At 32.4% G+C, this 15,393-nt stretch overlaps 1 protein-coding gene, 1 long non-coding RNA gene and 3 other non-coding genes across 5 annotated transcripts; all 5 read right to left on the bottom strand.

The window, feature by feature from the left end:
* Positions 1-4,034: 4,034 nt before the first annotated feature.
* Positions 4,035-5,586, bottom strand: LOC121263236. The gene is made up of 2 exons (XR_005940209.1): positions 4,698-5,586; positions 4,035-4,367 (listed from the first exon to the last, which is right to left on the bottom strand). It is a non-coding gene; the product is annotated as an uncharacterized LOC121263236 (long non-coding RNA).
* LOC121263894 lies at positions 4,770-4,860 on the bottom strand. The gene has a single exon (XR_005940380.1). It is a non-coding gene; the product is annotated as a small nucleolar RNA snoR31 (small nucleolar RNA).
* LOC121263912 lies at positions 4,978-5,078 on the bottom strand. Its single transcript, XR_005940394.1, has one exon. It is a non-coding gene; the product is annotated as a small nucleolar RNA R30/Z108 (small nucleolar RNA).
* Positions 5,259-5,362, bottom strand: LOC121263940. The gene has a single exon (XR_005940419.1). It is a non-coding gene; the product is annotated as a small nucleolar RNA Z107/R87 (small nucleolar RNA).
* Positions 5,587-9,034: 3,448 nt separating the features above from the next.
* On the bottom strand, positions 9,035-11,987 carry LOC121263139 (cyclin-U4-1-like). Its single transcript, XM_041165944.1, has 2 exons — positions 11,529-11,987; positions 9,035-9,609 (listed from the first exon to the last, which is right to left on the bottom strand). The coding sequence occupies exons 1-2, from the start codon at positions 11,861-11,863 to the stop codon at positions 9,339-9,341; spliced, it is 606 nt and encodes a 201-aa protein (XP_041021878.1). The 5' UTR covers positions 11,864-11,987; the 3' UTR covers positions 9,035-9,338.
* Between the last annotated feature and the right edge of the window lie 3,406 nt (positions 11,988-15,393).

Here is a 15,393-nt window from a genome sequence, read left to right as displayed (position 1 = left end):
ACGTACGAACGAAACTTACATACCTTAGAACTATAAATATAATTTCTCTTTTTAATAAACCACCTGATATAGTGATACCACATCAAGAAGGTTATTTGAACGATAAGTTTCAGATGACCAAGTAACATTAACCAATTATGAATAATAGATACATGTCTGAACAATTACCATGCAATCTGCTTAAAAAATAAAATAACCTATGAAATCCAAGTTCTTGAGCTTCCATTACAGCTCTTGCTTCACCCTGAAATATGATTCAAGATGAAAACAAGATGGTTCATACTTCATGCATGTAAAGGATTTCGGAATTCACGATCAGTACAAGGAATTGCGGCAACAACTTTCTTTAGGGGAATGGCAATGCCTTAATTGAGTCAGCTCGTAAAAATACATTGGAACGGCTGCGTAATGCGATGCCAATGCTGATCAAGACCAGGCAAGCATTTCCAGACCATGCAAGGATCTCAAAAAGAAATAAAGGGGATTGCCTGACAGAAGTAATTACAATCCTTTCAAGTTTTATACCCGCGCCAAGGAAATTAGGACAAGAGCTTTTCGATTAAACATAATTAATATTAGTTGCATCGCTCAGGAGCACACTCATAATTCAAATGTTCAGCACAGCCCAGTAAATAGAAATGCTGTAAAAGAAGCTCCCACATAGAATCCTACATTATAGCCTCTTCCATTTTATAATGATTCAAATAAACCCTCACTATGCTATTCCAACAAATCGTACCCCCCTATATATGATGGAATTATCCAATGAAGTCATCAAGAATTTAAGGGGATTTCGCATATTGAATGAGTAGAGATGGTGCATAAAATCTCACAATGCTCGAGTGAAAGAGGTTCAAACTATTAGTTCCTATTAAAACTCTCAAGATTTTTACCAATCCCTTGCATCCTCTCGTGCAAATGTCTGCAAAGCTTCCATACCATTGAGTCAATGCCCCTTCAAAAAATATAAAACCGTGATTTCAAAAACTCTCTTCCCAACATAACAAAATCTGCAATCACAATTAGGCCTGCAACTCGGCCAACCCGCGTCAATTTTAAACCCGACTCGTTCTGGCCACACGGCTGGAACAACAAACCCGATCCGTACTATTCGGGTCGGGTCACCCCCCCCACCCCAAAAAAAGGAAATTGTGGCTTATCAGCTATCCTCTTTCAACCATTTTAATTTCTTCTATCTAGATATTTTAGTAGAATAGTAACCTTATCATTATTCGTTGAGAAATACAAGAAAGTAAAATAAAATTACTTTCTTCTATCCAGACCTTTCGTTTTAACAAAGAACACAAAATATATTTGATTCAAAACAGTTTCAAATCCTGGAATTTAACAAATCAAAAATAAAAAATTTCTCACCCACTGACCATGAATTATCTGTCAAACAAAAAAACGGAAGATTAGAGTTGTTACATATTAATAAAAATTTATTTTGTAACGATTATTTTTTAAAATTGCAACGTTTGGATTAAAGCATTAATATAGATTTTTATTTGATTTGCATGCCGTTGCAGATTTTCTAATATTAATATATTTTGTAATTATGGCTTGAAAGCCATTTGTAATAAATTTGATTGATTTAGTGCTACGCTTTCATTCAGTAGGCATGCATTGCATTTAGGGCTATTGAGGTGCTAGTTTTCCAATTATGACTGTAACTCATGTATATACGTTATTCTTCTATTGATTGAAGGAAAAATAGCTCCAGCTTGAGAAACCATCATTGCAGTATCTTCAACGTTTGATTGATTATGATTTTTGACCCTTTTTTTAATGCTTAGCCGTTTCAGATCATTTGTTCGTGCGTTAACTTATGCAGAGTTTAATTCTTCGGTTACTTCATGAATAAATGTGCCGTTACACGGTGTTATTATCAGCAAGTTTTACTAGCGGTTCAGTTAGACGGTGTGCATAAGAAATTCATACTAATTCGTCTGATAGTTTTTTGTGTGACATTCGAGAGATTCCAAGTAAAATAGAGGTGTTTCTTTTTGTGGAGTTTTGGGCTCAACTACTTATACAGTGTTAGTTCGAGTCATACAACGAACCATTGAGCTGTTGTATTTTGGAGGGGATAAGCTAAGAAGAGGTATGCTACATAAACATTATCTACCACAGATGGCTTGAATCTCCTTAAAGATGACGAAATTTCCGTGCCCCAGTCCAACCAGCTTCCTTTTTTTTTTGTTATTTCTTATTTTATTTTATTGTAATTTCTTTTGTTATTGTGATTTTTCACCAACAATTAGTTCTATTAAAAGCTTTTTATTCTTTTTACATAAAGAAAAATGATTTTGTTAAATATGGCTATAATTTATTTTTGTGGGCCATGAAAATCATCGAAGATTTTCAAGATGGAAAAAATAGGGTAAGGTATCAGTACCTTTAAGAGGGCAGCCATGATGCTATTTCTCAAACTAAAACAGTTGTTGGGGTTGTGAGTTCGATAAAAAAAATGATGGGTCCTGCTTGGCATCCTCTTGAAATGAAATATGGCATGCCCTCTGTGATACTCGAAAAGGGTACCTATCACTCGGGTGCTTGAGATCGAAGCTTAGAATTCGATTGCTTCTTTCTTGGTGCTGACAAAGAAGAGATTTATGCATTCATCTTTGATCTCTTTCTCACAGAAATGAGAAGATGAGCTAAACGTCAATACTTCTTCCTTATCATCCTCATAATTAGTCTTCTCTCGCTCTCTGAGAAGGAATTAAATGGTGACAAATGAAGGGAAGTAATAATGAGGAAGAGAATGGAGTCAATCTTTTGGCGTTTAGGGTTTGATTTTGATTCTATGCTTAAAACATGACTTTAGGTGGGTTGCTCGAGTTGAAACCGACATTTCACAGGTTCGACCTGAACATTAGTTTAAATTGTATTTAGCAACCGAGTCGAATTGGGCCATTTGGATGGACTAAACCTACGATTTTTCTACACAAGCCTAATCACAATAGGAAAATGGTAGTCGCAACAAAACCCAAACACATGCTTGCATAACTTTGCCTTGGACAAGAGAGAAAGAAGTCGACTCAACCTGTTGGAATTATTTTACCCCAATCCACCAAAGAATTCCACCTAGACTTTTCCACTATTGGAGAATCCATAATTCCGGGCACCTGCAGTAGCAACAACAAGGCCAACAATCTTACTTTTATTTTTTATTTTTATTGGCACAGGATGTCCAGGAACAACGTCTCGATCAAAGTTTTAAAAACCATTCCGTTCAGGTCGGAATGTCTGAAATTTTCCGTGCCAGAACAACAACCGGCAAGGTGTGATGGGTTGTTCTGTTTCGACTCAAATTCCGGTCCTTCTGGACTATTCCACCCAAATTCTAGTGTTTCAACCAGAATACATATTCCGGTCAGGAATTGAGCTAAATGAAAATTTAAAAAATATTTTGAAAAGAAAAGGGCAAACTTGTAAAAGTCTCAACCCTTTTCATCACAGATATATGCTCCATTTCCCGTATAAACAAGTCAATAAAGCCTTTGAAACCCAATAGAAAATAAATAAATACACGATAAATGTTAATACATGAATTGAAGTAAAGTAAATGGGCAAGAGAGGCAATTAGACCTGATTATCTAAAGATAATCAGAAACAACAGATTGTCAGAAGGGGCCTATGACAGCGTATATGCACTACGTTTCTTTTTATGAAGATATTTGATATTTTTTTAGTACCTTTTTTTACATCGATTTTTTTAGCTGTGTGATTGAGAACTAATTATAATTTAGAAATATTATTAAGTTTTTCAAATATGTATATTTTTAAGACTTGTATTGATATTATTTTAGAATATAATTTTTCTATATATATATATATATATATATATATCTTTATATATATCATCCTAAAATGTACCAATATCGAAATATTCCGTTCTAGTACTTCAACCGAAACGGTCACTGAAACGAAATTCAAAACTTTGGTCCCGACTAATCACCAGGATGCACGTGTCCTCGGCAAGGTGTTTAAGTGGAAAATCTCCCCTATAAATTGTTTGCACCTAAGGATATTTGAACCTTAGACTTAGGAGGAGCATACTCTCAAGCCCAAGACCTTTGCTACTTAAGCCAACTCCCAGGGGTTAAGGCCAACAGTCTTACTTGATGAGGGTAGCTTGGCGGTCGACCAATAAAAGCATGGGAAATTGGATTTAATAAGAGCATGGGGCGAAAGCTTATTAAATCTCTGTTCTGTTCAAGAGATTTTTTCAAAGCCACAAAAATGTTAGGGGCTTCTTCAGCAGACAGATAAATGAATGTGATTTCTTCGTCCGGAGCAATAAACTCCTGGTTAAACAGGAAACAGATGTAAATAATTGCAATCTCCCTTGCTACTGAGGCCTGCCAAAGTTAATGGAGAACTGGTCATCATCATCAGAACGGAAATGTTGTTCTCATCCACAGCTAATCTAAACTGTGTAGGAAGGTGTCCTAAGATTTTCCATACTTCATCACAGAATGATATCAATTCAAACGGGCTTATGACTAAATATAATCGTCATATAAACTCAAGTAATGTTCAAAACCATAGTCCTACTAAATGGAAGTATAATCCTTTATTTCATTTAAATAATGAAATGAAATGTTATTGCCCACGAAGGACCCATCGCTAGCTTGTAGGAATAAAAATTCACATGATTTATGTAAAATTCGATGTGCGTAAACTCGTACCTTGCATAACGTAGACCCAATAGTTGAGTGAAAAGACCAGAACATTGAACCAAAAAAGTGGGAAAAACATATGTAGATTCAGAAGCTAATAATTTACAATCACTCGACAATGAATGTCTCAGATCAAGTGTTGGATTACGTTGTTTTTCTTCATCCCAATCTTGATTTCACACACACAAACACATTTAAATGACGGAACTCAAAATAAATTCATAGAAAATAATATCCCATAATAGCATAGCATTGAAAACTTCAGGGAGTATATGAAGTGGGGAAAAGATTACTCAGTGGTGGCGATAAAGTCATAGGTTCGATTCTACCAGCTATCTCTCTTCAAACTTACTTCAGAAGAGGGAGCTAAGAATCCTCATCGTAACCTTCAAATTCCCCACAACATAAGCTTGAAAAAAAAAAAAAAAACTAACGCGACCAATGCACTCGACCAATAGTCTGTTTGGTTTCCAAGAAAATGATAGAGAATATCGAACCCTAGGAATTGGTCATTTGTAATTAAAAATGCTTTGGAGAACCAAAACAATCAAAAGAAGAGAGAAAGGGAAAGATCGCTCAGTTCAGCGGGGTGTTCGACACGCAAATTTCTCCAGAGAGAGAAGCCTGCATTCCGGTCTGTTGAGCTTGAATTTATTGGAGTCATCACTGCGATCTTTCTCTCTTCTACCCAAAAACATATAGATGGAAGAAATTCATTAAACATCGAAAAGAAACTAAAAAAGAATGAAGAGAGATATTTACAGAATAGAAACCCCGAAAGGTAGAGAAGGGTGCTGGTAGCATAATCTCCAAATTTATAGGAGTTCTGAGTTAGGGCTGGGGGGATTCGGGTGGGTTATCTCTTACCACAATAAATAACCATAATGATCGTATTCGATCCGAATAGTACCCGACGTAAATCCAGAGTCACTGGGTGGTCCAGGCCGAGCATGATCTATTCTAAACCTTTTGCAAAATATTATTCATTCACTATACAATAAGCCAGCCCATACGGCCCAATTCCCACCCACTAGATTATTGATCATTAAATATACCATAATTTCACGCACATTCTACTGTGAAGTGTAATCTTCCTTCAAAGATTTATTTTAAAAAAATATTAATGTTACATATGATTAGAAATATAATATAAATAATTAAAATTATCTCTTTTTATTAGTTTAAACTTTTGAGATAAGTAGTGATTTCATATAATATCATGATAGAGATCCTGGGTTTCGATTTTTTAGGACAAATTGTGATTTTATATGGTATCAGAGTAAATATTTTAAGTTTGAACCCTGACTTTACATTATCCCATTTAATTAAATACTAAACATGTTGGGCTTATAATTGAGGAAGAATCTAACTCGCACGTGAGAATAAGTGTTAAAAATATGATACAGACAATTAAATCTACCTCTCAATTTAAACTTTTGAGATAAATTCTAATTTCACGTGTTTACGATAATCTTATCTTATTTTTATATCGTATTTTCATTTTTGGACCAATTTTTATTTTTGTTTTTAACAAGGAAATTTACAAATTAGGCATTGTCAATGTCACATTATTCTTATAAGAGAAGATTAAGATAAGAGTGCAATATGCAAAATCAGAATTTTTCCATCATCCCAAAAATACCAAGAATTTTGGCAAATATGCTTTTTTGTGATGGATGGAGATACCCTTACACTTTTTTTACTACTATTTTACTACCCAATTTTTTTTTTCTTTTTACTATTTGAATTTGGATTAAAAATCATAAAACATGAATTTCTTGCATAATTTATAAGAAAATAAATAGTCAATTTTTATAAAATTAAATTTATTTTAGATTAAATTTTATGATGGCGTTGATTGATTGAATTTATTTTCTTTTAGATTATGTAAGAGGGCCATGTTCTGAGATTTTGTGCATATTTGGGATTGTGGTAGGAAATATAACTTATAACTTTAGTGTTTATAGTTTAAATAATAAGTTCTACTACTAAAAAATTATTTATTGTTTGGTAACTATGTGTCTTTCAAACATGATATATTTGTTTGGAAACAAATTAAAAAAGTGATTTCTGATATATAAAAAACGATCATTTTATTTTTTAAAAAGTATGATCATATCTTTAGAAGTTTAAAATTTGTAATTTTCTTGAAATTATATGGATATTTTTGTCTATTGACAGTCTTTTTAAAACTCGAATTACGTTCTGCATTATCTAGAAAAGTACATTTGAGAAAAAATATCAAAATAATATTTTTTTTTAAACATACTTTTTAATTTATTTGAGATTAAAAAGTATTTTAATACGTAATATCTAAGTAATCTAATTTTTTTACTAAAAAACTTTTAAAATTATTTAAATACTTTTGAATATTCATAATGCAATCTCAAACAGAGCCTTTTAATCCAAATTCAAAAGGCACAATAAAATAATAATAATTGAGTAAAAATCTAATAGTGAAAGAGGTAACAAGTGTTATGATAATCCTTTTGTCATTTGTGCATGCGTACTACTTTTACAGCCAACGGTTCTGCGTCAGTGCTGGGTTGATTGCACGTTCGATGGCCAATTGGAAGCGTGCCCTACCCCACGCCATGAAACGCCAGCCGGTGGGACACCAAGAACTCGACACGACGCGTTTGACCACACCAACAAAAAAATAAACAGGAACGTACAGGTCATCAGATGTCTTGGACTTTTGACATGTCTATTTTGATTTTCTTAACCTCTACGGTTCTCGAAGCTGTTTCGTTGCTGTAAAGACAGAAAGGAAATGGGATGTGATCACGTCTTTGCAGACTTTGGAGAAGCCGTGGACTAGAGGGAGTATCGGAAGTTAAGCATTGGTATTAGATTTATCAAAAATATAGTTAAATATAAAATATGATAAATTTTATTAAATTAAAATTGTATTAGATTAATCAAATAGATAAATATAAAACTTTAAAGTACAATAAATAAATATATTTTTTTAAATTTGAAGGGTTACTATTCACTCATCAAATCTATTTTTTATTTATTTTTTATTTCTAAAAATTTTTTTTATTCATGTTTAATCTCCAACCGTCTCGTAATAATAATGTAAGAATTAAATTAAATTATTAATTAACATATGATTAGTGTAATTATAAAATATAAAAAAAATAAAAATATTTTTATTAAAAAATAATATTATATTATTATTTTGATGAACTCAATGACGAATTCAATATGTAGTTATGGTTAGAGAGATTTTGAATTTATAGAAATCGTGTACTTTTCATTAAATTTTAAAGATAACTTGATGAATCTAATACTAATACTTTTATAATAGCACTAACATTGGACTCATCAAATGAGTCCAATCTTCAAAATTTGATGATTTTAGCTTTAAAATCCTGGCATTGGATTCACCATATACGTTTTAGCTACAGTATATTTTCTTTCATCTTCAAATTTAAATACTCACTATTCACACTCTATAACCATTATTTTATTTACTTAAATTATTGTTTTCTAATTTTGAGCCACAATATATTTAAGTTGAAAAATAATAATTTAAGTATCAAATTAAATTATTAATTAATATATAATTAGTGTAATTTTAAAATATGAAAAAATTAAATTAAAAATATTATTATTAACAAAATAATATTATATTATTATTTTGATGAATCCAATAACTAATCTAATATGAAATTATGGATAGAAAAATTTTAAATTTATAAAAAATATATACTTTTTATCAAATTTTTAAAATAAAAATAATGAATTCAATGCTAATGCTGATGTTTTTAATCTTGTTAAATATAAGCTTAAACTTTTAACTGATCCAAGTGTTCCTGACGTCCCACCTCCCAAGTCCCATTCCCGCTCCTGAATTATTGTTCTCCTCGGGAATCTGAAAGAGATCGAGGGAAAAGAGATCGAAGGAAGCCAGTAGTCTACTCTCTATCCGGTTCAACGAATTTAGTTCTAATGTAAAGGAGAAAAGACAAAGCACTGTACTAGAAACTTTGCTACCAATACAGGCAACTTTGTCTCCACCATACATGATGATTAATTGATTATAAGTCTATATAACACGTGCGAATATTCAATATTTTCTGTTTTTTTTGTCCTGTACCCATGGGGCCAAACATGGCTTTGTGTCAACTAGGCATTTCAATTTTTTTCTTCTTCTTTTTTAGCCGTGTGTGCCCCAAGCAACTACATAGGCTTCCATTTCAATTGAAAACAACCTTTGCCTGGTTGGCAATAGCACCAGTGATGTCCTGGCGCCAGCACTAACCAGCAGCGCATTTATACCGTAAATTCTCAACAAAATCTAAGCTTCATCATGTTAGCCAGGCTGTAAACACTAATGTCCTTCTATACATAATGGCCACCAACAATCTACTATAAATTATTATGCATCAGTTACTATTCACATCTACATTTTATATTTGATAATTTTTTTTATAAGATGTAGTGTGTGGGATAATAAATACTGACTGATAGACAAATTAATTCTAAACCCAAATAGAAAAAAAAAAAAAGTTTCAAAATTCAAAGCAAAGCATAATATTAAAGTACATTGGGAAAATGTACGAACTCAAGCAAAACTAGCTGAACTATATATGTATAGTGAGACCATGGGATGGGATCATGCATGATCCCCCAAAGAAGTGCCTAAACAGCAAGTTCATGTTTTTGGTGGGTGGAATCATCTTCCTTGAAGCGATGGAGTTTCAGATGTCTCTCCAGTTTTAGAGAATGTTCCGCCAAATTTAGATGGGGTTGGAGCAGCATTCCTCTTTGGAGATGAGAGCAGTAGGAGTAAAAGGTTGTGGGTGTCACGTTTAATTGGAATCCCAAACCAAATAAGAAGTCCACCTCAAGAAGGTTCATTTCTGTGGTGCTGATTCCTCCAACTTTACCATAGTAAGCATTGTTGTAATACCTTAAGAAAGAAACAAAGACAATATGAGAAACTACATCATATGGAATAAAACTTTTCTGAATTTTAATACTTATATATATGTCTGTCTGTCCATTTGGGTAGAGAACATAAATACGTCATTGGACTCGCAAAATCATCGGCGAATCACGTGCATCACATGATGATTTGGTTAAAAAAGGTAACTTAACTGACTATTTAATGTGGGTGTATTGAATTACACGATACTAAAAAAAATGAAACAAAAAAATGGCAATCCTTGGATGTTCCTAGTGTAAAATGAGAGAAATAAGGGAAATTTGCTGTTCATTCTTAGAAATCGTGAAAAATGAAGAGATCGTGTATGGTTAAAGCAAGCACGAGAAGGGTTGACAATTAAAGGGAGTTTAGAGTCAAACCTCAACATGATTTGGTGCTAAAATTAAGGTGTATTACTATTCCCATCATTGACGCAAACACAGCCAAAGTGGGCAGTGTGCTTTTGGACAGACGGCATGGCCTTAAGAGGCTGTCATTGCCTCTTTATTATCTGTCACCATTGTCTGCATTTTTTTAGAAGTTATTTTTATATATTTTTTATACATTCTACTTATATGATTAGTTAAAATAATTATTTTATATTAAATAAAAGTGATTCAATCAATCACAATACACAAGAGTGGCTGCACTTAAAGTTATTATTTTTTTTCCAATATCTCTGAAATTCTCTGGCATGCCTTCAAAGAAAGAGACAGCAAGACCACATCTTTGGTGGGATGCCTGGCTAAAGACAGTTTTTCACATTGTCTGTCTTCCTTTTTACTTGGCAATGGTGGTTTCCAAACAGTATTGTTATTATCCACCTAATTTGCACAGTAATTTATCTATTTCATACTTTTTAACCCTATTTGGTTATCACCATGCCCAAAAGCAGATGGGCATTTGAGATTCATAATACAGAAACAATAAGGGCAGGTTTGGGGGATGGGATGAGACACAAAATTCTCATCTCATCTCATCTCATCTCATCATTACACATTTTTCAAATTTCCATACAAAATATAATAAATAATTCAACTTTTTCAAATTTCAATTCACTTTTTTCAAATCCCAATACAATAATAGTATTAAAACATAATATTTTAAACTCTCAAACAAAACACAAAATTCTCATCTCACCCCCCAAACCTGCCCTAGATATAGCTAGAGGTTTTACTTCAATCAAACATAGTAAAATTATGTCTAGGGATCAAAGTCACTCATCCAAGAAAATATTATAAAAGGTAAAACGAAAAGGCCCGAAACCATGGAACAATATTATTGGAAAATCTCAATCAAGATGTTACTAAATATTGGGATTGCAGCCTTCGTGCGTGCGTTTGTGTGCATGCTTGGGATGAGAAGTAGTACTCCCAGAGAAGCTTACGTGAATTTGGAGCAGAAAAATCGAAATGCATTACCTAGAAGTTCCAGAAACGGCAAAGGATTCAAGAACTCTTACACAAATAAACAAATAATTACAAACCAAGAAAATTTCAATGGAGACTTCAGTACTAACGAAGATGAAAAAATTCATTGCAAGAAAAGGAAACCCAAATCTCAACTGCTAGAAATCAAAGTGCACAGGAAGAAGCCGAAAAACATCCATTCTCATGTCAAAATTAAAATGAGTGCATGTGAAACTTTTCAATTTACAAGTGAAACTCAACTAAAATATATACAGACAGGGAGACATAATATAAACCTTTTCTTTTGTACTAGGGTGATCATCTAGACAGCAGTAGATTCCAATAACGCTAAATCCCATTTGATCAATCACAAAGAAGAAAATTAACCACTAGAAATTCAGAATTGAAAAAGAAAAACCAATCTCAAAGATCATATTAAAAAATGAAAAATTTAGAGAAAAAAAAAAAAAAAAGGAAACTTTGAAGAGTACATACATGTCATCCATGAACTTGGCAGAGACCAAGACGCTAGTAATAAGCAAACGATGCACGTTGAAAGAATTGATGGGCAGAAAGGGCTGCCTCTGCGTGAATCTGTCGAGATAAACATATGCAACGATGAAACAAGAGGGGCTACAATTGGCGTACTTGAAGATCCTCTCAAGGTAGGTCTGGATGGAGATGGTGGGCCTAGTGAGGCCGTGAAAGACGGAGATCTTCTGCGTCTCGAACCGGCAAGCAACGTCGTTGGACTCGGCCACCCGCTGTAGGAGTAAGGAGAGGGAGCCTATGATTTTGGGCATCACCTCAGGGCTCTCAAGCTCAGCCATGGTTGAAGGAAGAGCTTTCCGTGCGTGTGTTGCTATGGAGGTTGGTTAATTGGACTTTGAGTTGGTTGTTTGCTGGCTACTATATATGTCCAATGGGCTACAACTTAATTTGTTTACTTCCTTTTTGTATTACATTACGTAAGTTAAAGGGTTACTGTTCTATTCTCTGGTAATAAAGCCAGGTGACTCTGTAGGTATCTTCTCTTTCTCTGATCCCTTGGAATTTTCTAAAATCTTTTTACCAGGGATTTGGGAAGTTGGTAATTTGGAGAAGATTAGATTTTTGATGGGAGACTGATTCGATTTAATTTATATTATTTTATTTAAGAAATGACCTTGAGAGAACAAGAAAAAATTATGACAGAAGAGGTTTGTCCCCACAAACTGGATCGATAGATGACAGAAAGGTTGGAGTTGGGCATTAATAGGTGCGATCTTAATGATAATGATAAGCTTTATTTTTTATTTTTCCAAAAGAGCAATGATTCTTTCTATTTTCAATTTGTTATTTCCGAATAGACAGATTTATCAGACATCTTTTAAACCATTTTTTCTTCCATTTCCTTAAACAAATAATCACATAAAATACGTCAAAGAAAAACATTTTATCTTAATTTCCTCAAATGATATTGAACGGTTCTGATTGAATCTCATGCTGTAATTTATATTTTTCTATATTTCTTTCCCGATTAAACAGTTTCTTGGCAGGGTTGGAGAAAAGGAATTGTCATGGTAAAAGTATCCCACCTAATTACTCTTTTTTTTTTCTTTTTTCTTTTTTTTTTGTGTGCCGGAAAAGGGATTCTCATTTTCACTTCTACCAAAGTGTGGACCACGATTGGCAAAACATTGAGTGTAGAACTTTACATGAAATTTAATATATACATAATATATATGTGTGTATATATATATACATACCCGTGTATCTGATGACATGTACTGAATGATTAAACCTTAATTATAAGAATATGGAAGACAATTATTAATTTTGGAGTCAAACTAGCATACATCCAACCCAAAAGCAAGATCACATGGCTTATGCTTTGGATCTGGATCATGCATCGAAGATATGAGGTGGGTTTTTCAAAACATTTTGTCCACCTTTGGGAAAAAAAAAAAAAAAAAAAAGTGATGCCAAGAACATTAATAGATCTGCTCTGGATCCACTTCAGTACGTAGCTATCTAATTATTTTTAATTTATTTAATTTTCAGCTTCTGGGTGGCAGCAGCTTAAGAGTACTGATTAAGGAATATTTATCACTACCTGATCACCAAATTTCACATTTTTCAGAAAGAAAATAAAACCAATACTTGTGTGTTTGATGTTTTTGTATTCATAATTGTCTAAAAAATCTGAGTTTCTTTGGTAAATGATGCCTTAAATGCTTTAAAAAAAATGGAATACTGCTTGGATAAAGCCCTTTAACTATTTATTTGTAGAGTAGTTCTACATGTACTTACAGTTTTACTTATACTTTTACTTACAAGACTTATTTTGTTAGTTTTCTTTTAAAATTTAATTAAATTTAAAATTTTATGATTTTCAACTTATCAATAACTAACATGTAGAGAAATAATTTTTTTTTATAAATTTTTCTTAAATACATTTAACATTTTTCTTATTTGTAACCAAATGATTAGAGGAAAAAGAAGGATAAGAAATTGGGCAACTGCCAAGTGAAATTCCATTTATAAACGGAAAATGATTTACATACAACACTTTACACAACTATATTTTAAATTAAGAATATTTTTATAAAATATCTTATAAAAATAATATAATTTTATAAAAATATCCTCATTTTATAATATTATTATACAATATATTGTGTATATATCATTACTCTTTATAAACTGACTGGGTGGCTCTTTGGAGTTGATATGGACTTTAATCATCATAATTAATAATTAATGCCAGCTTTCAGTGGTAAAAGATGAGCCATTACGAATCATAATTCTCTCTATAGGGGAAAAAAAATGATGCCAAAAAAGGCATTGTTTTGTGAGATTCTGAAAGCAATTTTTCAGATCATATTCAAAATAAAGGATCATTATCTTCGAGAATTGGAATAATTTTCTTTGTTTGTAATGATTTTGGTCCAGTAACCATCAAAATCGACAAGAAAAACCGACACTGATCATCATTGACAACATTACCAATGTTGAGATCCTACACTTACAGCAATATTGTCTTCTATTTGTGCTAGCCAGGGAGATCCTCCACTTAAAATTAAGCAAGTGATGTCCTAAACCATACTCTATAGTACTTTTTCACGTTCTAAATTAGAGTTTATGTATGTTGAAATCAAAAGTCTAGCTAAATGAATTGAGATCTATACGATTAAGCTTCCGGTACCATATATAATCCATGCTATTTAAACACACAATACTTTTTATGACACATGTTATAAAGTATGGGTATTTTTGTAAAATGATGTTAGTTTTATAAGATATTTTACAAAAATATCTCTCTTTTTAAAATATTATTGTATAAAATATTGTGTGTTTATTATTTTTTATTTAAAATATGCACGAATATTAGCATTAAATATTGCAAGGCCTGCACAATATATATTTATCTCAATATAATTGAACAATTCAATTTAGTCAAGACTCCAGAGTGCGACGCATGTAAAGTCTTTAATAAAGACTTCTATTGCACTCAAGGCTAAACGGACACGTATCGGTAATGTGCTGCATACAAAAGTAACACAACACAATTATTTTTTGAATCCTATGCAAAACAAGAATGCCAAGCAAACGTCTTCCCAGGAATTATAACAAATTCTTGATTTATTTTTCTTAAAAACAAAAACTTTAAAGAAATTCGTGTAGGCTTAGGTTGCATTTGGATAGTAAAGTGATTTCAGATATTTTATAAATAGTAATAAAAAAAATAATAAAAAAATAATGATAGAATATTAAATAATAATAATAAAATAATGAATAGCTCCACTACCCAGCCCTTACAGTATACATTGCGGGAATAAGAGCCCTATGTGATAGTCTTAATTTATGTGCTAAAATGAATATTACTCACATAGAGATTCAATCGGATTCTAAGCTAGTAGTTAATTGGTGGAAAAAAGGTGGGCAAGTTCATTGACATGGTAAAAAATACTGAAAAAATGCTAGATTGACGGCTCGTTCGGTAGTTGTGCATCTTTATTATTCTTTTAGGAAAATGAATCATATTGTAGACAGATTAGCTAAATTAGGCACAAGAGGTACAAAAATTTTCTTTAATACTAGAGACATTCTTCCAAAAGGCATTATGGGAGCTATTCAAATGGATGAAATAGGCTTACAAGTTATACAACATCGATAACACGACTTCTACAGGTTTGTGTTATTTTGTTTTCTCTTGATTGCAGGTTTTGTTAGCACGTAATTTTAAAAAGAGTATACATATGGACGTAGCGGCTGCTTCAGATGATCTACAGTTGCTTTTGTTAGGATTAATTTGGCTAACCACCAAACCAGTCATTGGAGTATTTCCTGCTTTCTTGTAAAGTACACCAACCACACG

This window comes from Juglans microcarpa x Juglans regia, chromosome 4S, assembly GCF_004785595.1.
Source record: "Juglans microcarpa x Juglans regia isolate MS1-56 chromosome 4S, Jm3101_v1.0, whole genome shotgun sequence".
Taxonomy (NCBI): domain Eukaryota; kingdom Viridiplantae; phylum Streptophyta; class Magnoliopsida; order Fagales; family Juglandaceae; genus Juglans; species Juglans microcarpa x Juglans regia.
The sequence above is the reverse complement of the archived record's forward strand: the minus strand, read 5'-3'. Positions and strand labels throughout refer to the sequence as shown.

What these genes read in the sequence shown, in the direction of transcription:
- LOC121263139 (XM_041165944.1), bottom strand. Translation starts at nt 11,863, where the DNA reads ATGGCTGAGCTTGAGAGCCCTGAGGTGATGCCCAAAATCATAGGCTCC. An exon ending in GCCAAGTTCATGGATGACAT is followed by an intron (nt 9,610 to 11,528) that starts GTATGTACTCTT and finishes TTCTTTCTTAAG; the next exon opens with GTATTACAACAATGCTTACT.